This window comes from Ambystoma mexicanum, chromosome 10 (genome assembly GCF_040938575.1).
Source record: "Ambystoma mexicanum isolate Mex_15411 chromosome 10, UKY_AmexF1_1, whole genome shotgun sequence".
Classification (NCBI taxonomy): domain Eukaryota; kingdom Metazoa; phylum Chordata; class Amphibia; order Caudata; family Ambystomatidae; genus Ambystoma; species Ambystoma mexicanum.
The window spans coordinates 58,592,568-58,616,223 of NC_090932.1; the positions used below are offsets into that span (position 1 = coordinate 58,592,568).

Here is a 23,656-nt window from a genome sequence, read left to right on the forward strand (position 1 = left end):
GAAATCTGTCCTCCAGGCCAGATTTTAGAAATCCATCTTAACATCTGTCTTACTGGAATTATTGGTGTTGCTCTGTGGACTCATTGTAGCCTTAGACCACACTACCACCCTTCTTGAGACAAAGCCTTGTCGCTATGCTACCTTACAGGGTGGCCTCCCGAACGGCAGGGTTGATTTTGTATATGCACCTTAACACCCATCTCCACTTAGTAGAATATCTTAATGTATGCAGTCAGAGGCAGTTCTATATGGCTCCTATGACGGGGGTGCTTTTTGAGCCTCCCATTTTGGCCGTAGCATTTCTTTTTCCACTCACTAGTGCTTTGAGTAGGCTGGCTGCTGTATTGGAGCCCTGGTCTCTGCCATGTTTAGTTTTTAGGGCTTCTCTTTGTGTAATTATGCAAGGCTCCTGAAATGGCTGTTCTGCACAGGCTCCCTCTGAGCCCAGCCCTGCACCCTGGAGTCTGCTTTGGGCAGGCTTAGACCAGTCTATAGCCGTATCAGGCCATTATACATTCTGTGAGTGGACCTGAATGTTTAGTCTGTTTATGTCCAAACTTATTGGCTTGCTTCCAAAACCTTTGTTTAGGTTCGTGTGTGTCTGGGGGGGGATGGGGGCGGGACACGAGTACATTGTTGTATCTAATGGGGAAAATGTAACCTTGCCTCAGTTCTGCATGAATTCTTTTTAGAGTTCTGCTGAATTCTGCAGGTTTACTTACCTGATGGAGTGTTTTGGCACAGAAGCTGTTGCAATGTTGGTCATCCTAGCTGGGCTTGTCCCACTAGCTCTGCTCTAGTTTAGATCTTTGGCTGCTGGATATCCTTCCCGAGCTGTTAGCACGAATCTCAGCCTGGTTTTGCGCCTTGGAAAAAAAGTTTCCACTGGTCCAGAAGTGTCAAGACACCACTACCAAGCAGCAGAGGGTCTTCCTGGGTTGCCTCGATTGTCTTAATCGTGGGATCATGTTATACTGGCTGCTCCATCTTCAAGCCACCAGAATCTGCTTGATCGGGTTCCTCCACGTGCCCAGCATCTTCAGTTTTCACGCTCAGCTGATGTGGCTAACTTTTTTCAAGGCTGATTGGTCTTTCTTTGGATTGTCTTGGTAGTTTTTGTTCCAGGATTCTAGTTCCATAAGGACCAGGTCCTGTAATATGCCCTCTCAAATATTTCACTTGCAGGTTTATTTTGCCACTGCTGAAGAGGGTTTTTGGCTGTGGGCTGTTTGCAAGATACTTGCGCACGCCCCCCCCCCCCCCCCCCTCCCCCAGTGTATCCATGGTCCATGATTGTACGGTTCTGTATTGAATCGTGCTGAATGATGGGTCCTAAACCTTGCACTGGATAGCTTGAGGGTCGTATCTGGGTCTCCCTGCGATGAGTTGCTGCCTTTTCTGCGCCTCTGCGATAGAACTGAGAATTAACCTGGCTTTTCACCCTAACGGCAGGCACTCTGTGGACAATCTTTTCATATGCAACACTTTTTTGCCATCACTGAAATCCTACAAATGTACATTATAAGGTACTTCTGAACATCCTGGATCTCCCTTGGGCTCCTGGAGTGTTCTGGAATAACCTTGTTTTTTTTAGCTGCTACGAATTTGTTTCCTCCGGGCAAGATGCTACTTTTGTCTGAGGTACTGTGTAACCTATTCACTTAGTCACACGACACATGCTACAACTGCTCACCAGGTGCGATTGTGCTGTTTAATGTGCCTCAAAATGTGGCTTTAAGTGTGCAGTTGGAATGAGGTAGGTGTGTTTCTGCCTTGCTGGTCTATTACCTTCATTGCGGATTGGAAAATGCTACTCCCATTATTACAACAAAGCAGGTCTCTCGGCAGCTTGCGGGCTATGAGCTGTGAACTCTCTGCATTTTAGCTATCGATTGGTTGTGGATTGCAAGTACTGTGAGTACGGAGGGCTGAGTTGGTTTTTTCAGGATTTAATCTGCTGGACGTGCAGGCTATGAAAACATCCTGAACTTCAATTTGAATCCATCCATCCTTTTTATTTGGAGCACGTACCCTCGCCCTGTACAATCTTCAACTCTGCGCCCAGTGGTGGTGATCGGGTGGGTTTATGACTTTTACTCACGTGAGGGTGTACTGTAGTATGCACTGATAAAAAAATCAACACTCCTAATTTTGGATTAACTACATTTGGCTCTGGGGAATAGCTTGAAATTGTTTGCTCACCCGGTGACTGTGGGGTAAAATACCCTTTGAGCCGGCTACACCTAACAGAACATTTAACACTTTAAGCTTCCAGCTAAACGGCGTTGCCTTGAAATCCACAATTTCAATGACTAATATGGTTCGGGACAGTATGCCTGCTAGGTCTAGTTTGAGGAATCTGGCCCATTTTGATTTACCTGATCATGTAATTGCTACTAGACCAATCTCTGGATCTATCCAGGGAAACTGGAATTGCAAGAAGAGGAAATTGTAGCAGCCCTTGTGCATAATCTGGGGAAGGATGGAATCATGTTAAATACAAGACCATTGGCTCATAAAAGCAAAAAGTATTTCCCGGACGAAAGATAATGCTTTAATTTATTATTAAAATGTGTACAGTGCAAACTATGGCCCAAAAGCATCTTGGCGCTGAATGAAACATTTATTACTGTGTGAATTGGGTGCATCTTTAACCCGGACTCCAGTTGCTAGGAAATGGATAGCTGATTTTTTAAAATAAAGCTGTTGGCTCAAGCTTTGAAATCGGAATCCCCAGTAAAGCTTTAGCGTCATTTGTTCATTCACATGTGAAGGAAATGACTAATCTGAGCTTGATGGAACATGTTGATTCTATTCTTTACTCAAATCCCTCAGACTCTGTAAATGTAGTTAAGGAAACGTGTGACCATTCCTGTCTGGACTACCCTACTGAATTATTTAATTTGATGGACACCTCTAGAAAGGATCCTCAGATTCTAGACAATAGTAGCTTTGAGTCTTGTGCTGGGTTGGGGTGTACATCATACACTCTGAGAAGTCGATTAACGTATTAGGTTAACGTCCCTGACGGTGTTTGAGTTCCTTCGTAACTCTCTACGATATTTGGGAGGCGGTAAAGGTACATTCGAAGGGATTGTGTCCTCCGACGTATTCCTTATCTTTGATAATTCGTCTCCAGCTTGCTGGCCTCGGAAATGTTTTCAGTAGAGGGCGCTGCACGTCGACGTCCGCCGAGTCGATGTCCCTCGACGGCCACCGTATCGGCGCCGACGTCACCATGCCCATAAATAGCCACGCGTGGCGTCCGTTGCTCAGTTCCATTTTTCCACGCTTCGTGGGGCCTCGGAACATCGTTATTCATTTCAGTAAGAATAAACCTTCTATATCTACTCGAATATACCAACTCGTTCTCAATGACCTCTTCATCGGAACCAACGATGCCGCGATCCGGCTTAAAAGAATTTCGATAACGGATCCACACAGGATCTGCTTGTGGTGCTTGGGGGCCGAGCACCATTGTTCAGAGTGTGAGGACTGCATGTCCATGACGGCGAAAGCCTTGAAGGAGCGCAAGGGGAAGCTTGAGAGAGGTAAGTCAGTCAAAACCTCCTCAAAAGTTTCTTCGGCTGAGTCGAGGCATTCGTCTCCTCGCCGTCAAACATTCCCATTCTAGATCTCGAAGTAGCTCCCACCATTCGTCGATATCAAGACACTCAAAGGAGAGATGTCAAAGATCCCCCTTTCTCGTCTTCTGTTTCCCCAGAAAGGGTCTCCTGTCCCACAAAACACAGCTCTCAGGCTGAGTAGGAGGAATTCAGAAAGAAAATGTTAAGCGTCTTCGAGAAAGCAGCCTTGACCCCCTCGAAGACAGCTGAGGGTGATACCCCGGGTGAAAAAAACAAAAAATCAAAACGACGCGAGTCACTGCACCCGACGAAACATTCCACCCGAGAGCGCCACGAGCCATCGGGTAAGAAGGCACCATCTTAGCCGTCGTCGAAGATTCCTTCGACGCATGGATCGGCGCCATCGTCGAAGGGTTCTTCGCATCGGTCGATCGACTCGACGCCGATGAAGACCACGGCTACTCCACAGCCAACGGTGATTCCAAGAGCCTCCGGCACGACGCCGAGACTGTCGTCGACATCCTCGAGTAGGATCCCGATCCTCTCGAGTTCTTCGAGGCCTCTTCCAGTTTTCTCTGCCGTTCTCGGTGCCTTCGAAGCCTGTCACATCGGCGTCGACGACATCGACATTTTCTCGCCCAATAATTACGAGTTTGGCTCCTTCTGCCTTAGAGATGGGTTTTACACCATTTCAGAGGTCAGAGTACCCTGGATTATCTTCAATTTATGAAGAGGGGGGAAGATTCTGACCAGGAAACCTTCAGGTTGCAGAGGACCACACTACCTGTTTCAGAGGATTTCACCTCTGAGGAAAGAAGGTTGAAAGATCTACAGGAGTCATTACATGAGGCAAGTGGGCTGGAAACTTCCCCAGAAGTGGAATTTGTTAAGCCAGACCCAGGGGACATGCCGAAACACCCTAAAGAACCCTGATGGCAAGGATTATCGAATTTATGGGTTGGTCTGTGCCTTCGCCTGTTTTTCAACAGGATGACCTGACAGACATATTAGACAAAGGTCCACAGGAGGATCCTGTGGTCCCCTTCCATGCAGCCTTACAAAGAAAGATTTCATCTAATTGGGGAAACTCCTGAAGTCATCCCTGCTGTCAATCAAAGATTGTCAGCTAAGTATAGGGTAGCTGCAGCTGACCCTGAATACTTATCAAAACACCCGACTCCAGAGAGCCTGGTGGTCCAAGCGGCAACTTCATCAAGCAGCAGGACCGCTTACCCTACTGTCCCACAGGATAGAGATGACAAGAGGTACGATTCTATGGCAAAGAAGTATGGCGTTGAAGTCCAACGCCACCTGTACGCTCGCCAGGTTCAGTCACACACTGGGAGTGTGCTTCATCAGCGGCTGACTGAATACCCCGAAGGAGAGGAAAAGGAAGCCTTCCTTAACATTAAAGATGGCAAGGAAGCCATGTGCGAATCACTTCAAACTGGCATTGATTCCGCTGACCGTATCAGCAGGGCCATGGCGGCAAGTACAACAATCCACAGGCATGTGTGGTTGCGAAAGTCTGGCTTTGCTCCAGATGTACAGGCCAGACCTTTGAATATGCCCTTTGACGGCTCTTCATTATTCGGAAAAAAGGCTGACAGTCTGGAAAAGCTGCAGACATCTAAACCAGCGGCAAAATCGTTAGGAGCTGCAATCCGCCAAACTCCTTTTCGCCCCTCAGGAACCTCTGGAAGAGGAAAGTCCTTTCGCTATTATTCCGCATTTGGGAAAGGCAGAGGACAAAGGAGATCCACCAAAGGCGGACGGGTCAAAAGTACTAAAGCCGCAGCAGCAGGTGCCTCTTTACCCTCGGCATCTGCATCAGCTGCCCCAAACAACTCTGAGGTCTTTCCACACAACACCTGTAGGGAGCAGGTTGACTCACCATCTGACGGAATGGCAGGCTATAACGTCAGATGCTTGGGCATTAGAGACAGTTGCCCAGGGTTACTGCCTACCCTTTGTACACATCCCTCAGAGTCATCCACCAGGGCACAGCTCTCTAAAAGTTCCAGATCCGCTCCTCTTGCAGGAAATTATAGACCTGCTAGAGAAAGGTGCCATAGAACCAGTACCTGTAGCGGACAGCAACAAGGGCTGGTACTCCCCTCCCCCCACACTTTCTCATACCAAAGAAGGACTGAGACCCATCCTGGACTTACGAGAATTGATCAAGTTCCTCAGGTAGGACAAGTTCAAGATGGTAACTCTCTCTCAGATCCTTCAGGCCCTCCAGCTCCAGGACTGGCTGGTATCCCTGGACCTTCAGGATGCTTATTTCCATGTGCCAAGCCATCTCAAACACAGGAAATACCGGAGGTTCGCAATTGGCGACTCTCATTATCAATTTCGAGTTCTGCCATTTGGGCTGACCTCCGCCCTGAGGGTCTTCACCAAGCTAATGTCGGTAGTGGCTGCGAGTCTAAGGAGGGAAGGGATCCACGTCTACCCCTACCCGGACGATTGGCTGATCAGGGCTGTATCTTCGGAACAAGCTCAGATCCAGCTAGATTATGTCTGCCACTTCCTTCAGAAACTGGGCTTCTCCCTCAATTTAAAGAAGTCACATAGGATAATAACAGAGACTCCAGTTCATTGGAGCGGTCCTGGACACTTCCCTGGGAAAAGCCTTGCCACCAGAGGTGAGGGCTCAAGATATTCTGCAGATGGTCAACAAGTTTCTAAATGCCCAACATCTCCCAGCCTTCGACTTTTTGAGGTTGCGAGGCCTCGTGGCATCCTGCATCTTCCTTTTGCCAGAGGCTCGCGTGAGAATGAGATCTCTTCAGTGGGCACTGAGAACTCAGTGGTCGCAATTCTCAGGGAGAATGACGGATCTCCCCCGGATTCCAGACAAGGTAGCCCGCAACCATCAATAGTGGGCCTATCCAGAGAACATCTTGAAAGGAGAACTGTTTTGGCAACCATGGCCGGAGATAACAGTAGTCAGACGCCTCACTCACGGGGTGGGGAGCCCATGCCAACGACTTGACCATCAGCAGTCGTTGATCTCCATCGGAGTCCAGACTACACATCAACCTATTGGAGCTGAGAGCGATCAGACTAGCGCTGAAAGCTTTCCTGCCATCAGTACAGGTGAAAAATGTCCTGATAATCACGGACAACACGGTGGCCATGCACTACCTCAACAAAAGAGGAGGCGTAGGATCACTGCCACAGTGCAGAGAGGCAATGCAGCTCTGGTTTTTGGCAATTCGGGAAGATACTCTTTATCGGCAGTCCACCTAGCCGTAGAGAAGAACTTGACAACGGACGCTCTGAGCAGGCAGAGCAGTCTCCCACGAATGGGAGATAGCTCAGGAAGTACTTCAAGAGATCTTCGCCCTTTGGGGAACCCCTCAAGTGGATCTGTTCGCCACAAGCACCAACAGGAAGTGCGATCTGTTCTGTTCAAGGGAATTTCCCCCGAGAGGAGCTCTAGGAGATGCGTTCGTAGTGGACTGGGAGTTTCCACTCCCACGCGTTTCCACCTGTCCCTGTTATTCCTCAAATGATCAGGAGGTTGAGGATTCTGGGAAACCATGATCCTAATTGCCCCCGACTGGGCCAGGAGAATGTGGTACCGGGACCTTCTAGATCCGGGTACCACTGGATTGGAGGGCAGATATGTCCATCTGCCCTCCAATCCGTCTTCCACTCAAAGAGAATCTTCTCTCGCAGAAGGGAGTTCAGGTTCTCCATCCAGACAGCAGAACCCTCAACCTTCACGCTTTGCTTCTGAAAGGGTGAGGTACAAGGATTGGGACCTCCCTGATGATGTCATGGAGGTGTTGCTTTCGGCCTGAAGGCCAGCAACAAAGTCTTTATACCGCTGCCGTTGGAACAAATTTTGCAGCTGGTGTAGAGAAGGGAATATCGACCCTTTTTCATCGGTGTTATCGTTTCTACTCTACTTGGCAAACTCAGGCCGTCAAGTTGGCACTGTAAAAGGCTATCTCGCAGCGCTTTCAATCTTCAAGCGCACTGCGGACGAACCATCGTATTTCAAACTACCTCTAGTGATACAATTTCTCAAGGGATTGACTAATGTTTATCCTCCAAAACCAATCCAAGTTCCATTATGGGACTTAAATTTAGTCTTAAACTTCCTAATGGGCACTCCATTCGAACCACTTCACTCTTGTTTGCTGAGATTTCTCACGCTTAAAACTGTCCTATTGGTAGCACTAACATCTGCTAGGAGGGTGAGCTAGCTACAAGCTCTCTCCTGTAAACCCCCACATACAATTTTCCACAAGGACAAAGTTGTCCTACAGCTGAAGACTAATTTCCTCCCAAAGGTGGTTTCTGAATTTCATATTATTCAGAAAATTACCTTACCTTCGTTCTACCCTCCTTCCCATCCGGGGAAAGAGGAAGAAAGACTACATAGGCTGGACCCAAGCCGAGCTCTAAGCTTTTACATCAGCAGAATGGCTAGGATCAGGCAAGCAGACCAACTGTTTGTAGGATACTCTGGTCACAAGTTGGGATTACCCATAACAAAACAAACCATTTCCAGGTGGATTATCTTGGCCATTCTGGAATGTTACAAACTGGCAGGGAAAGAGCCATCCCAAAATCTTAGGGCTCATTCAACCAGGGGTATCGCAGCCTCTTCGGCCCTCCAAAGAGGGGTACCGGTCAGAGACATATGTGGGCTGCCACATGGTCGTCCGCACATACATTCACAAAATTTTACAACCTGGATTCCTCCAGTAGCCAAGAGACCAGATTTGGCAAAGCCGTATTCATTCGGTTCATCCCTAAGGGATGCATGGCATTCGTACTCCCACCTCCGATTACATGCCACTGCTATGGGAGTCTATCAAAGATAAGGAATACGTCGGAGGACACAATCCCTTCGAAGAACAAGTTACTTCTTACCTTGTAAAGTTCTTTCGATGGGGTGTTCCTCCGACATATTCCTTATCGCCCCTCCCATCCATCCCCGCAGTAATACTTCCCTTGTGGTTGCAGCTTAAGCTCCTTCATGGTCAATAACCAATTCATGTAAAACTGTTAACGTCAAAACGGAACTGAGCAACGGACGCTGCGCGAGTCTATACGCGTGGTGAAATCTTCGCCGATACGAGGCCGTCGAGGGACATCGGCTCGAGGGACGTCAACGCGCAGCGCCCTCTACTGAAAAAAAAATTCCGAGGCCAGCAAGCTGGAGACGAATTATCAAAGATGAGGAATACGTCGGAGGAACATCCCATCGAAAGAACATTCCAATGTAAGAAGTAACGTGTTCTTCTATGATGCAGAGTTCAAGCCATACTAAAATAGACAAAGGTTTAGTTTATAGGCCCGGCTACAACCCATACTAAGTCCATTTCATTTACAGATGCAAGCGTTGTGACTAATGAGTCTGTAATCTGTATTGATAGTTCCTCAGACGGCAATATCCTGACGGGTAACATTGAACAAGAATTGCTGCTCATTTCCACAGGGCCAAAAGAATAATAGTATAGAACGTCTTTTACATGTGTTGCACAATCTGGAGAATTCAGTTATGCTTGTAGGTACTGGGGGAATTGTCACCACCAAAGAAGACTTTAACAGAAGCTATGAAACATAAGAAGTTGGTTAAGTCTAACACAGTGGATAATGGTGAGGGTGTAGTGGTTTTGGGCAAGCAATATGAAATGCAACAAAAATTAAAAATTGGGCATAAAAAAGAATTTGTCCTCCCAAACATTCATTAGGAATCTTACTATTAAAGATGTTCTCTGTGGTGGAACCACATTGAATGGGAGGAGAGAGGCTATGAGTTCTATTGCGCCAGGGCTGACGGGAGATACTGTTGCTCCGATTAATGTCTTGGTACTGGATAGCACGAAACCAGGTGTTCTATTTGAGTATGTTGAGGGTTGTGCACATGTAGACAAGGCAGGGATGTTTGGAACTAGTGCAATTAATCACACTTCTACTTCGCCCTCAGACTGATGTACCTTTAACTCTGGCATTTAGGCACACATCACATGTGAATAGGTGTCCCAATATCGTTCCTTTGACACTACTACTGAGGTCTGTTACCCTAGCTACAGACTATTTGGGAAGGCTCTAGTAATACAGATCGGACTGAACCGCCGCAAAAAGATCAGCATGAATGGACTGGTGGAGTTCGATTTTATTTAGAGCATCCATTTGAAAAGAGTTGATAGTGTGGTTGCTAAGCATGCCTGTTCACGGACAGGCTTGAATATACAGAGGTTGAATGAGGAGGAGACCCAGCCTGAGGAAAATATGTGCAATTGCTCAATAAACTTGTGTTGCCTCACAGGAGTGTTCTGAAAGTTAACTTGGGGACTGCATATAACAAGGTCAAATGTGATTGCTTTAAGAGGTCTGAAAATGAGAAATATTTACTTAAGGAACCTGTGAAAAGTATGAATAGGGAAGAACGTTATGGGGAAAGTAATCATTTTAACAAGGTGGTAAATCAACCTTTTAGTGTGCAGACGTTTGCAAGGAGTAATGATTTACAGGAAACTGCTACAGTTGTGTATAATTCCTCAGAGGAGTGATATTGGTATACTATCAGTGATCAACAATAATTTGACTGACTAGTATACATGGAGCACATGCCAAGGTCTGCCTAAATCGTAGCAATGTTCTCACAATATTCTGAGATCTTATCTTTAGCAGCATTGCTATAGGCAGATCTGGATAGGGTGGAATTTCTGCATCGAAAGCATATAAATATATGTATCATTAATTCTGATGTTTGTTAATCTGCTTAGAATCACATGCTGTTCATAGTCCTACATCCAGTGGTCACTGCGGAGTATTGCATCTTGTTTTTCAAAAGTCGAAAAGGGGGCGTTGACATAGGCGTGTCTCACTATATCCCTATAGTGATGTGTAGTGTACCCAAAATCCCTCACGCGTCGAGGTACCTCAGATTGTTTTTTTCTGCCCAGAATACTGGTCGCCTTAAGCAGAGCTCGTAATAGACATTGCCATTGACTCAACCCTGTGTTATTTATTGTTAACTCAGATCACCTCCAGCCCTCTTTAGACGGCCATTCACATCCCTGCCGAGACCAGATCTTCGGCTGTGGTTTTCGACAGACTGTGATCCCATCTGCGCTGTCGAACACGTGGCCCGGCCTCGCCTGCCTACACAGGGAGAGAGGGGTTGTTTCTTCTAGAATGCCTTTCCTTTTCTCCCCCCTTTCCTTCCGGGTCGTTATCACTTGTTACGTCCTCAGCTATGGAGAGGACTCCTTCTAGATTTTGCCCACTTCGTAAAGGCAAATTTCTGTGGAAACGAGCACAAGCGGTGCAACCGCTGCTTACCCCTCGACCACAACGGGGCCGGGTGCGCAGCCTGTAAGCTCCTTTGGCCAAAAACTCTGAAGGAACGCAGGGTCAAAAGGTGGGCAGCCTACGGGATGTCGAAGGCTGATTAATCACCCGCTGCCGCCAAGTGTGATGAGGGAGCTAGTGATAACTCCAACCCCATAATGGAGGTTGTTGACCCCCCGCCCTCCAACCTCCCATCGGAGCGCTCTCTGGTGTCTCTCCCCGGCCCCGACAGGCACGGCTCTGACCCTGCTGTTGGGGCTGACGCTGGCGGACACAAACAAGTCACTAAGCACACAACCCACGGCCATGCATCCAGTAAATCGAAGAAGGCCTCAGCGTCAACGGAGATGACGACACAGCCGGCTGCCTCCACCGACCGGAAGGGTCAGCAGCCCTCCCCGCAGCCGCGCCTAGTGATTTGGCCGTCTAGTACTAAGGGCGCTACCACTAAAACCTCATCCTTCGAGACACCTCGGAAGAAGGCGTCCATCGACGGCAAGGTTCCGGCTCCACCGAAAACTACTCACGACCAGCCCCCGACGGAGAGGATGGTTGTGGAAAGCATAGCAAGGATAGTCTCCTAGGACTCTCAAACAGCTGGTGAAGGAGTCACCGATGCCCGCTCAAAAGGTCGGGGGGACACACCGAAACCTAGCAAAGGTACGCTGGAACCTCCCCCTACGTCGAAGGAGAGAGACCCAGAGGTACTTCCCCACCATCGGGCCCACGGGAAGGATTCTCAGAGGGCGACTGTGGTATCTCCTCCACTTTATGGGAGAGATCTCGACGCCTAGAGGCGGAGGAGCAGGCCTTTCCGCCACTAGACTGTTCTGGGTCATCCCACTGGACTAGGGAGAGATTTGAATCCTGTATGAACAGACTGGATAGGTTTGTGTCCACTTCTGAACACACTACACCTAAAAGGCCAAGGGAGATACTCCCTGAAGACCCTAGACCAAATTCCCAAGACTTTTTGACCAACATGTGGAAGTACTAGACACATGACCTCACTGAAGAGGATCCCCCACTTTCAGGAAGAGGATTTACAAGACCCTATAGGGGACTTTGAAGAAGACCCTGACACATGAGAGCCACAGCCCTGGCAGTCCCCAGAGGCGTCAACGGACCCTGATGCTTTGGATCTGGCCTCTCCACAGACTACGCCTGTCAGATATCCTTTTAATGCCATGCAAGGTGGCAGCACACTTTCAAATTGATACGGAGGAGACTACCCCAGAAGTCTATTTTGTTGAAAGAATAATCAAAGAGAAGCCACCTGCTAGCCAAGCCATACCTCTCCTCGCCTCCATCAAGAGGCACCTTGTGCCCTCTGTATCTACACCGGCCTTAGAGGTGTGAACCCACGGATCTAGATGCTTTTAGCCCCTTACCCTCAGATCCCTTATATATTCGGGGTCATTCCATACCAGATTCTCTGGTAGTGACCACCACGAAAAAAGGGCGGGGGTTCCGCTGTCCACCAGCGAGGCACCTCCCGATAAAGAGGGGAAAAAGCTCTATGCTCTAGGATTACATCCTCTGCAGCATTTGCCATGCGTATTGCCAACAATACCACTTTGTTGGTTAGTTACGCTGATGCCCAATGGGGCCTGTTGCGCAAAGGTGTACAAGAAGTCCCTGAGCCCTTTCGTACCCGCTTATTGGCCACCGTCACAGAAGCCACTCAAGTGAACCAAAGCATCAAGAATACTTTAGATGCTGCGGAAACGGCTGGCCGCTCCTTAGTCCAGGGTGTACTCCTTAAGACATGCATGGCTCAATCTCTGGTTTTAAGCCAGAAACGCAGGCGTCCCTCATCAACAAACCCCTTGAGGATTCCAACTTGTTTGGTAAGGCTGTTGATGACGCACTGGAAACAGCTAAGAAGGAGCATGAAACATTAAAGACCCTGGACCAAATCACGAGACCCCCTAATAAGCGCGGTTATGTCAATGGGTGCTTTTTTCGTGGCCAACGACAAACTCCATAGCAATACACATCAGCCAGCAACTGGTCCTCCCCTCAGGGAACCAGTGGTTATAACACTCGGTATGCTCAAAGAGGACAACGTTGTGGCAAGGGAAGAGGTCGGGGCCCTACTCCTGGAGGCACCCTGGCCACCACTACCAAATGACCCGAAGATTCGGGTCCCCTCCCATGCATCTCCGGTTGGGGCCGGTTAACATCTTTTCTGCAAGCATGGGAGGGAATTACCACAGACAGTTGGGTACTGTCAACAATAGCCCACGGTTACTGTATCGAGTTCAGCCGGTCCCCGACATTCAGACCTCCAAAGGGAAGTCTCACACCAGAACACCTTCTCATCCTTCAGGAAGTGGAATCGCTGCTGCAAAAAGGAGCCATAGTGGTTGTGCCTCTGTCACAGGTAAAGGGGGTTATTTATTCAGTGTACTTCCTTGTACTCAAAAAGGATCTAGCCATGTGCCCAGCGAACAAATGTGTAAAACCTCAAAAGTTTCGTATGGTGACTCTGCAGGAAGTAATACCCCTGCTCACACAGGAGGATTACATGGCAACACTAGACGTGAAAGATGCATACTTTCATATTTCAGTGTTGCCAGTGCACAGGAAATACCTCAGGTTCATGATGGAAGGCTAACACGATCGGTTCAAAGTACTACCGTTTGGCATAGCCTCAGCGCCAAGGGTATTCACGAAGGTACTGGCAGTGGCAGCCGCACACCTGCGCAGGTTGTCCAGTCCGGTTTAACCTTACCTCGACGACTGGCTCATAACAGGGGATTCTTACAAAACCTGCTTCTCAAATACCCAAAAGACTATAGACCTCTTGTTCCACCTGGGCTTCTCCAACGAGAAGTCCAGTCTAGACCCAAGTCGAGCAATTCCTAGGGGTTCTAATTCGAACAAAGGACAGTCTCGTCCCCTCCAACGAGAGGGTCCAAAACATGCTGTTTCAGATCCCTCAATATGTAGCCGGTCGAGCGGTGATTGTACGCAAAGCCATGCAATTGCTAGGAATGATGGCGTCATGTATGTATTTGGTCCCTCGCGCGTACCTGCACATGCGCCCAATGCAAGAGTGGCTCAACAGCCAGTGGTGTCAGGCCAGCGGACAATGAGACAATCTAGTGGTTGTCTCGCAAGCCTTGGTTCTCTCGCTGCGGTGGTCATCGAAGGAAAACCTTGTGTTGGGGAAATCTTTCATCACCCCCACAGTGGACGCCACTCTAACCAGACGCATCCAACACAGGATGGGGGGGGCGGTCACTTATCCCATCAGACTGCACACAGTTTGGACTCAAAGTGTGGCGTCCACACACATAAACCTGCTGGAATTGTTGGCGGTCTTCAAAGCACTGAAGGCCTTCCAGACACAACCACAAGGAAAAACAGTGCTGATCTCACGGACAGCACCACGGCCATGTACTACCTGAACAAGCAAGGGGGCACTCACACTCCAGGACTGTCCAAGCTGTCCCAGAACATCTGGAATTGGGCTCTCAAACACATGTTCCTATTATCACATGTACCGGGGCAACTCCATCTTCTCCATCTTCTGGCAGACGGACTCAGCAGAGACTTCCCTCTACCCGTACAGTACGAATGGCATTTACACACACATCGTCTCCAACGTTTTCGCAGGGAGAACACCCAATGCCAAGATTACGCCTCCAGGTACCCCACAACCGCTCCAAGGGAAGCTGACTCTGGATAACATGGTCAGGGAAATTTGTCTACGCTTCTGCCGCCCCCCCCCCTCACCCCGACTCCCCTTCTCAACAAGAACCAGTTACCATGATAGTGGTGGCCCCGATGTGGGCCCGCCAACCCTGGTTTGCTCATCTGATGGAGATGTCACTATCTCCTCCAGTGAAACTACCCTGCCTGAACAACATGTCGCAGGACAGGGGCCGAATGCTGTACCCATGCCCGCAGATCCTGAACTTGGCAGCTTGGCTCCTGAGGTCATAGAATGTGGACATTTGGAGCTCCCTCAGATGCATGGACATTCTCAGGAAGGCAAGGAAACAAACACTTGTTACTGCTACTCTAGTAAGTGGAAACGGTTCGTCATCTGGTGTAACTCAAAGAGCATCAACCCCGTTGACTGCTCTCCCACACATTGTTTTATACCTGACTCACTTGCTGGACTCAGGGTTAGTCTTTAACTCTAAAGTTAACCTAGCTGCACTCTCCGCCTACACTACTTCACAACATAAGGTGTCATGGTGGAAGGTTCCAGTTATTAAAGCTTTCATGGAGGGAGTGAAAAGAATTCACCCCCTATATCTAACCCAGCTCCCGGATGGGATCTGAGCTTCGTGTTAACCAAGCTAATGGGCTCCCACTTCGATCCCATGCATAAAGCGAGCCTTAAGGACCTCTCTTGAGACTGCTTTCTTGATAGCAATCACCTCCATTAGGAGAGTCCGTAAACTGCAAGCGCTCTCTATTTTAGATCCCTTTGTAACAGTTCACAAAGATAAGGTGGTTCTATGCACACGCCCTAGGTTTGCACTGAAATTCATTTCAAAGTTTCATGTCAACCAGTCTATAAAACTACCGATGTTCTTTCAAAACCCATCAAACTTGAGAGAGAAGAGCCTGCACACACTTGATGTGCGCAGGGCGGTCATGTTTTATATGGAAAGAACTCGACCACTAAGAAAGACTAATCAGTTTTGTCTCAGTGGCGGCAGGAAGAGAAGGAGATGCAGTCTTCAAACCCCCTATATCTAGATGGATTGTCCAGTGCATCACTCTGTTTCTCTCTTGCTAAGAGAGAACTGCCCTTCAAGCCTAGAGCACGTTCTACTTGAGGCACCGGGGCATCCATAGCATTCATTGCAAATGTTCCCCTAGAGTCCATTTGCAAAGCGGCAACCTGGAGTTCTGTACACACCGTTACAAAACCCTATTTTCTACATGCCCATTCTAGATCTGATTCCCAGGTGGTACAAGCAGTACTAAGACATATTTTCTCTACTGTTCCTTCTCACAACCCACCTCCAACTCTGGGTACTGCTCGCTATTCTATGCACAGCATGTGATTCTAAGCAGATTAACAAACATCAGAAGACCTGCATTACTTACTGTAAAAGCATTTCTGATGGTTGTATCTGCTTAGATTCACATGCGCCCACCCTTCCTCCCTGCTCGAATGAAAGGAACATAGACATCCTTTTATCTATCTTTTCTGTACTCACTTGCGTCTATAAGGCTCCCTCAGGGCAGAAGAAATACAGAGGGACCTCAACATGTGAGGGATTGTGGATACACTGCACGTCACTATAGGGATAGTGTTACAGACACGCCTTGTCGATGTCCCCTTTTCGACTACGAAAACCAAAATGCAATACTCTGCAGTGACCACTGGATGTCTGACTATGCACAGCATGTGAATATAAGCAGATGCAACCATCAGAAATGCTTTTACGGCAAGTAATGCATTGTCTTCTCCAGCATGGGTCTGGCAAGATGTGAACCGTCCCTCCAGCCCCTCTGTGGCTTTCCTTGGTCATACTGTCCCCTTATGTGCTACCAAATCTGAAGATGGCTGCAAGAGACGTGGCTTACGAAAAGGACTGTCATTGGAAGGGGGTAGTATGACACAGAGGACAGTGATTGGTTTAGAGGAGCAATATAGTTTTAAAATGATTGTGAAACTGCTTGTCTTTTACCGAATATTCCCGGCCTGACTGGGAATATTCATGTGCATGTGAATCCATGCCTGCCCCATGCTGGTGAACAATAGTTGCAGGTAAGGAATTTAAAACTTTCTGATGGGTTGATAGCACGTGAGCTTGGGTTGTAGGAATTCAGTGCCTCTTGTGGAGGGCACGACGGGTAATGCACATGGCTTTGAAAGTTTCCTTTTTTTTTCTTTATTTGGATTTGGTTCAATAAGAATTTAAACCTTTAAAAAAAAAATCTTTCTTAAATACATAAAAATCTGCACTTTTCTGAATCACAAGTTAAAATCAAGTTCATGGTCAATGTCTTTTACGGTTCTTAGAGCTTTGCTTTGTTCGAGTTGCAATTTGTGCTTTTTCTTCCTCTTCTCTTCCATATCATTGCCCCGTTTCCAGTGGTCGGATTTAGAGAACTAAGGCCCCTCAGTATTTCTATCACTTTTGAGGTGAGGTGTATTTCATGTCCTGATATCATTCTGTTCCACAGATGCTCTGATGTAATTCTTTCCACCCCCCCCCAATGTCGTCCGCATAAGCCAGTTTCCTGTCTGCTGATGGGAAGCCAGTGGAGCACCCTAAGGGCAGGACTGATGGGCAGGACTGATGTTCTCTGGGCGATAAGGCAAGGAAGAACCTAGCTGCAGAGTTTTGGATCCATTGGTACTTTATAATCTAAAGGGCAGGAGCGCCCAGATGTAAGGAATTGGTGTAGTCTAGGCGGGGGAGAATGATAGCCTAGATTGCTGAGACTCTGTTAGGGTAGGAAAGATAATGGATAACAATCTGAGGATGCCAAGGTGAAAATTATGATCTGGATACAGCTTTGATGTGGTAAATGTTGGATCAGAGTCCAAGGTGCATCCCAGGTTCTTCACGGAACTGGATTCTATAGGTGAGGAGGAGGGGTGGCGGTGGGGGGGGGGGACTGAAGCTTTACCGCAGATCAGGATTTCGGTTTTTACCAGGATTGAGGAGGTAGTTAGCTGTCATCCAATGGCCGATTTCAGAGGGACCGGAGGCGAGGTCAGGATGGAAGGAGGCTGGGGTTTTGGCAATCTTTAAAATGATCTGTCTGTGTAATTCGACAGGTTAGGTCATGTGAGCAGATGAGTGCGGGTATGGGGTTTGGACAGATGTTGGGTGTTGGGGTGGGGGGGGATCGAGAGTACCCATGTGGGAGCCCTTTGGAGAATTGCCGGGAGGGAGAAGGGAGGAGCTTGATTTGTTGGTGGTTGGCAAGGAGAGAGGAGATCCATTTTAGAGTGGAATTCCTGATGCCTATAGTTGAGTCTGTCCATGAGCATGTTGTGGTCGATGGTGTTAAAGGCGGTGAAAAGGTCAAGGAGGATAAGTGCAGCACAGCCTTCTGAGTCTGCCCTTCTTTTCATGTCATCCCAGATGTAGAAGAGATATATTGTTACTTGGAGTCTCAATCCGGACAGGGGGCAAGTAGGCAATTGGATTCTGTGAAGAGGCAGAGCTGGATGTATGCTTTGGGGTCTAAGTTTGGTAATGAAGCGGGTGTTTAAGATTGGGGCAGTAGTTGGGTGGAAGGAGGTCGATGGTGGGCTTTTTAAATGGCAGCTTGACCTGAGAGGTTTCGAAAACTGCAGGGAAAATCCCTGGTGTCAGTGAATGGTTAATTATGGATCTTGCGATGCTGCCTGCACAGGTTGAGGATAGGATGTTCTTTAGGAGTGAAGGGGGGGGGGCGGGGGCAGAGGATCCAGAGGGGCTGCTATGGTATAGTAGTTGCAGGAATTTAAGTTGGGAAATGGCAGTGGAGAAGGGGAGGTCCGGGTTGAGTGTGGGATGAGTCTGGATAAGGAAACTAGTGGCGGGGTAGCTGGGAATGTTGCTAATTTGGTGCTGATGGTGTGGTGTTTTTCGCTAGCAATGTTGTAAATGTGTTCTCACAGGGCATCTCAGCATGTTTGTGAGCGGGGGGGGGAGGGGAGTTGGAGCAGTATGGAGTCTTGAATTCTGCCTGCTAGGGTTATGGGAGTTGGTTATTAGGTTTCCATAGAAGGATTGGTTGGCTTTCCTGATTTGAAATCGTCTGCCTGGCAGAAGTGGCTGTGTTCTGAGGCATTAGGTTGGTCTGCCATGTGATCCAGCCAGTGCTTGAGGGAGTGAATCACTTTTAGGGAGTGTGGGGGGTGAGTGGAGGGGCATCGGATGTAGGGCCTGATCTGTGAGATGCAGATATGGTATGGGTGAGAGGAGGGGGGCATTAGAGCCATCGGTCAAAAAGGTTGCTCGAGAGGGTGGTGGTGCAGAGGTCTATCTGAAGGGTGTGTGGGGGGGGTAAGGTAGCTTGTGGAGGGAGTGTAGGAGAGGAAAGGTGGGAAGGGGGAGAGTTGAGGTTCGATCAGGGGGTAGGATGGGTTGAGGGGGCATGTTTGGGAGTTTGCAGGGGTGGAAAAGTTAGGGGATTTGGTTGGGGATTAGGCGGGGAGGTCAAGATGGTATACGGGAGGGGAGCGGTGTGGGAACTAGGTGGGAGAAGGGGTGAGGATTGATGAGATGTTCTGCTGTGGATGTGGCCTCTATTTAGGAAGATGTGCGGGTGCCAATGGTGTGTAGGTGGGGCAGTAGAAGGTAGTGTTTGCTAAGGTGGCCCGAGTTGTGCTTAGGGATAGGAACTGTGAGTGAGGGTGGGGGGAGGAGGGCATAGGCAGGAGAGTGGGATTGTGTTGGTAAGGTTGGGGGGAGGTGATGTGTGCATGTTGGGAGGGGGGGTTGGGGAAGATACAGGGAGGGTAGAGTGTCAAAGGTCTGGTTTCTGCAACACCATAGAGCACCTCAGACCTTGGAGCTACTAGGCAGGGTGGAAAGATGCCTCCTGTGTTCTGAAAAAGGACAAGGACACGCCTAGGGAGGGGAGTGGGGGGGGGGGGGGGGGTTGGAGGGCCTGTCGGTCTACTTGGGCCTGGAGAATGGGGCATGAAGAAAAACAGGTGCAATGTGTGGACCGTGGTAAATGCATGACTTCAGAGATGGGTGGATGTGGTGCTGTAGTTGCACAAATGTCACTGTGATTCAAGGGTATTAGTAATAATCAAATAACAGTTGGATTTGAGACCAAATACCCTTATTGTGCAACTAGATTCAAACTTTCACTGCACTTAATGCAAATAAAGTTTAAACAATCACTGTACCTAGTGTGGAGGGTTCAGAGCATTTTGTTGTATCTAAAATACGGCTTGTTTCAATACATTTGTAGTACCTAAAATGCAACAGGATTCAAAAGTTACTACAGTTCGGTCTGAAGACCACTTCCGAGTATGCTAGTGGGAGTGGCTAAGTGGATGGACGTGCTTGCCTTCTCTGATTGCTGCAAGCCCTATGGCGCCACTCAACTCCGCCCCTCCAAGGCGTAGCTATATCGGATTGCTTCCCTTGCATATGCCTCAGCTCATTTCTGATTGATGGTCCTGGTTACATACAAGTTCACGCTCAAAGGGGCGTTCCCTTTTCCTCCTGCATCATATTTGATCCAGCATTAAGAAAAAAGAAGGCACATTACTTGTTACTGAAGGCAATCCCATATGGACAGATAGTGTTGGTATAGGGAGTTCCCTGTTGGAATGAGTCCTTGTCCCCTGGAGGGGAGTCCCCACCAGTGAGGTCCAACTTGCCCAGGGTCTTGCGGAGTGTGCTCACCTCCCTAGCCTCAAAAGGGGTGGCTCCTCCCTGGGTGAAGGGGTGAATACTCTTTGCCACATACTCTAGATGTTCAGTTCTTGCTAAATCTGTAAAGAACTAGAGGCCACTGATGGATGTCTAACTAATTTCTCCCACTGAAACTAAAGAAAGCTCCTGGATGGTTATGCTAGGCTCTTTTGATGGGGGAGGGCACTTAATGGTATTCCTTGCAACTTTCTTTGAGCTGCACTTCACTAAAACTCCTCCAAGATCAAATCGGGGGTTTATAGTGAATGCCGAATTTAAAAAAATAATCTTAAAAATGCAAATGTTTTTTCTTTTAAAAAAACATTTAATGGGGGGGGTTCCCCCCAAACCCCCAGTTTCTTTACTAGCTAAACCCAAAAATAACATACAAATAAAAAAAAACACATGCTAATTATTTTTTTGACTTTTTTTCGATATTTTTTTCGACACTTTATTTTTGACATTATAACTGGCTGCCCAAATCAGGATTTCCGTTGCTGGCCTGCACCATCCAACGTGGGGACTAATTCTGTGTTGGGAACCCCAGTGCTGTACAATTTGCCAGGTGACCTCTTGGAGGGACCATACTCTGATGCCCTTCACACTTGACAGGAGAGTTTCTGGTTGGGAAGGTGGTGGGGGAGGGTCTTTGTACCTCACCATTGTCTGCAGACCGATGCCAGAACTGCTTCTTTGCTGCATGCCTGTGGACTGTCTTTGTCATAGGTACCGAATCAGAGGTCCAATTTCACAAAGCCTGATGTCCAGTCTGGAGGAATACTGAACCGGAGGTGGATACCAGAACTGCCATCTACCTTGCTCCAACTGTCAAAGCACCTATGCACATGTAATCCCCTCCTCACCCCCGTATAGCAAGTGCATTTCACAACAAGCGCATTCTCTCCTTTGTTCTAGTTGCTCCGTTACCCATCAATAAATTTGGTTAGCGTTTGTGTTAATTTTTGAAGGTCCATCAAGGTTTGCTTCCCAGAACCCTACACCAGTAGTGGTGCTAGAATTTTTCAGAACAAGGGTTGGGCTGCTTAAATACCACCCTGAGGGGGGCAATGTTGGTTTTGTGATGGGTGTCTTCTAATGGTCCAATCTTTGACCGCTCACAACATGAAATCACTTAACTTTGCTTTTCTGCTGTAGCTGCATCGATTTTCTTGACATTAATGTAGCTTTTCTGTTGTTCAGGGGGCTACAAGCCCAGACGTAGCTTGGTGTTCGCCACATGGAGTGCTGGGGAATTTGGAGCAGTTGGAGCCACAGAATGGTTGGAGGTATGTTGGCACTGACTGGTATAACCCAACATTACCATAACAGGATTAGGATGTGGACTCTCACTTCACTACGAATGTTCATAGGGAAAGAGGGTTGAGGGTAAATCTGACACAATGAAGATTCCCCCTGCTAATAGCGCAGGGAGCTCTTGATTCTATCAAAGACAAGGAGGCTAGCATTAAGCTTATTCTTCTTTATTTTCCACTCTCCAGCAGTTTCAAGAAATATAAACTTTGTAAACCTTTTATTTTCAAATGTAACTTTTTTTTTTAAACGAAAAACTTCGTGTCCCATCAATCCTGTAGTCCCATAGTCTCTGGCCATGTGACCTAGTCCTTCCTGTTCCTTAGTCCTTCCTCTTCTTGACTGCTCGAACTGCAATCCTTTCCCAAACTGTGAAACCAACTGGTCATCTTGTTCTGAACTTCCTGCTCAATCCTGGATTGGCCTCTCACACTTGAACTTGCGAGCTCGCTCCAGGCAATGCAATCTTTTTAGGCTTTTCAGCTGTTCTTTTGCTCATCTCCTAATGCCAGGAGGAAACCAAAGGTACATGTTAGGGCGGGGAATAAACACCCTATTCTGGAAGGAATAATCATATTAATCATAAACACTGCATTAAGTCCTTTATTTCATCAATGCATCCGCTTGTGTATTTGGGACGGGAATTTAATGCTCGCCTCCTTGTCTTTAATAGCATCAAGAGCTCCCTGCGCTATTAGCAGGGGGAATCTTCATTCTATGTCAAGACGGAGGCGAGCATTAAGCTTGTTCAAAGCTTCTTACTACTGGATCAGCTATTGTATTAATCGGCCTAAAATAGAACGTCCTAAACATTGTATCGCTAGCCCAATCTGCTGCTTTCATGATGTCTTGCAACGCTGCGCCTTGCCCTAATGCTTTTGAGGCCATCGCCCCTCTGAGTGCGCCCCAAATCTAGACAAATCCATGCCTGCAAGGTTCATGATGTCTCTGATCCATCTCGCTATTGTGGCTGTAGCTACCCCCTTATGTGGTTTTCTACGCGCTATTAATAGCTGGGTTGTTCCTGCCGGCCTCACTTCTGCTGTTCTAGACTCGTATTCTTTAATACATGTCGCTACACACCATTTAGGGTGATCTTGCATGTATGGATAAGTGATTGAGGAAGAGTCTGTTTTTGTCCTAACTATGTTGAAAGTCACTCCTTCCGGACCAAAAGTCTTCCTATTGATCTCCAGAGCTTTTACATCTGCTACACTCCTGCATGATAGCATGCACAGGAGCATAGTTAGCTTTCCGGACAACTGTCCCAAACACAGATATCTGTTTGGCCAATCTGCGAGAAATCTCAGCACTATGGTCATGTCCCATAGGGTCTCGTATCTTGGTTGTGGCGGTTTCCTAAATCTAATCCCTTTCAAAAGTCTGATCACCGCTATATTTTCTCCTACTGGTATTCCTTCTATCGGCAGGTGCCCTGCTGATATTGCGGACCTATAGACTCCTATAGTCCTGTAAGCTTAACCATCTTGTAGCAGTTCCGCTAGGAAATGTAGTATTTCAACTAGAGGGGCAGAAACGGGATGAATCTTTCTCCTTCTGCACCATGTCGACCACCTATTCCAAGCTGCGTCATAGCTCCTTCTGGTTGATGGTGCCCAGGACTCGGCGATGAGGCTTGCAGCTTGCGCCGAAATTCCAGGGAGATTCCAGCGTCTCCTGCTATCTTGCACGCCATCAGCGGCAGTATACCCTTCACTCTCGGAGGGTGAAATGACCCAGCTGGGTCCATGTGCAGGCTCACACCTTGAGGTAATAGTCTCGGATAGTCTAACAATTCCATGAGCGTCGGAAACCATACTTGTGATTTCCAAATCGGAGCCACTACTATGAGGCTCGCTGCTTCTCTGCGCACTTTCGCTAATACCCTGCTCATCATTATAAATGGCGGGAAAGCGTAGTGTCTGCTCTCTCCAATCCTGTAGGAAAGCATCCGCCCCTGCTGCTGCTGGGTCTAACCTCCAGCTGAAAAATCTTTCTTTCTCTGCGTTCAGTCTGGACACAAACAGATCTGTGTGAATCTGTCCCCACAGTTCTTCCAGCTGTTGGAATATCTCCCGATCC

At 48.0% G+C, this 23,656-nt stretch overlaps 1 protein-coding gene across 3 annotated transcripts in view; it reads left to right on the forward strand.

The window, feature by feature from the left end:
* The window catches only part of TFRC (transferrin receptor), an 858,836-nt gene that overhangs the window by 503,803 nt on the left and 331,377 nt on the right, over window positions 1-23,656 (forward strand). For all 3 annotated transcript variants that reach the window (XM_069617499.1, XM_069617501.1, XM_069617500.1), the window contains exon 12: window positions 21,464-21,549. In XM_069617499.1, the coding sequence (XP_069473600.1) occupies window positions 21,464-21,549 (86 nt within the window). The remainder of the gene's footprint in view (window positions 1-21,463; window positions 21,550-23,656) is intronic.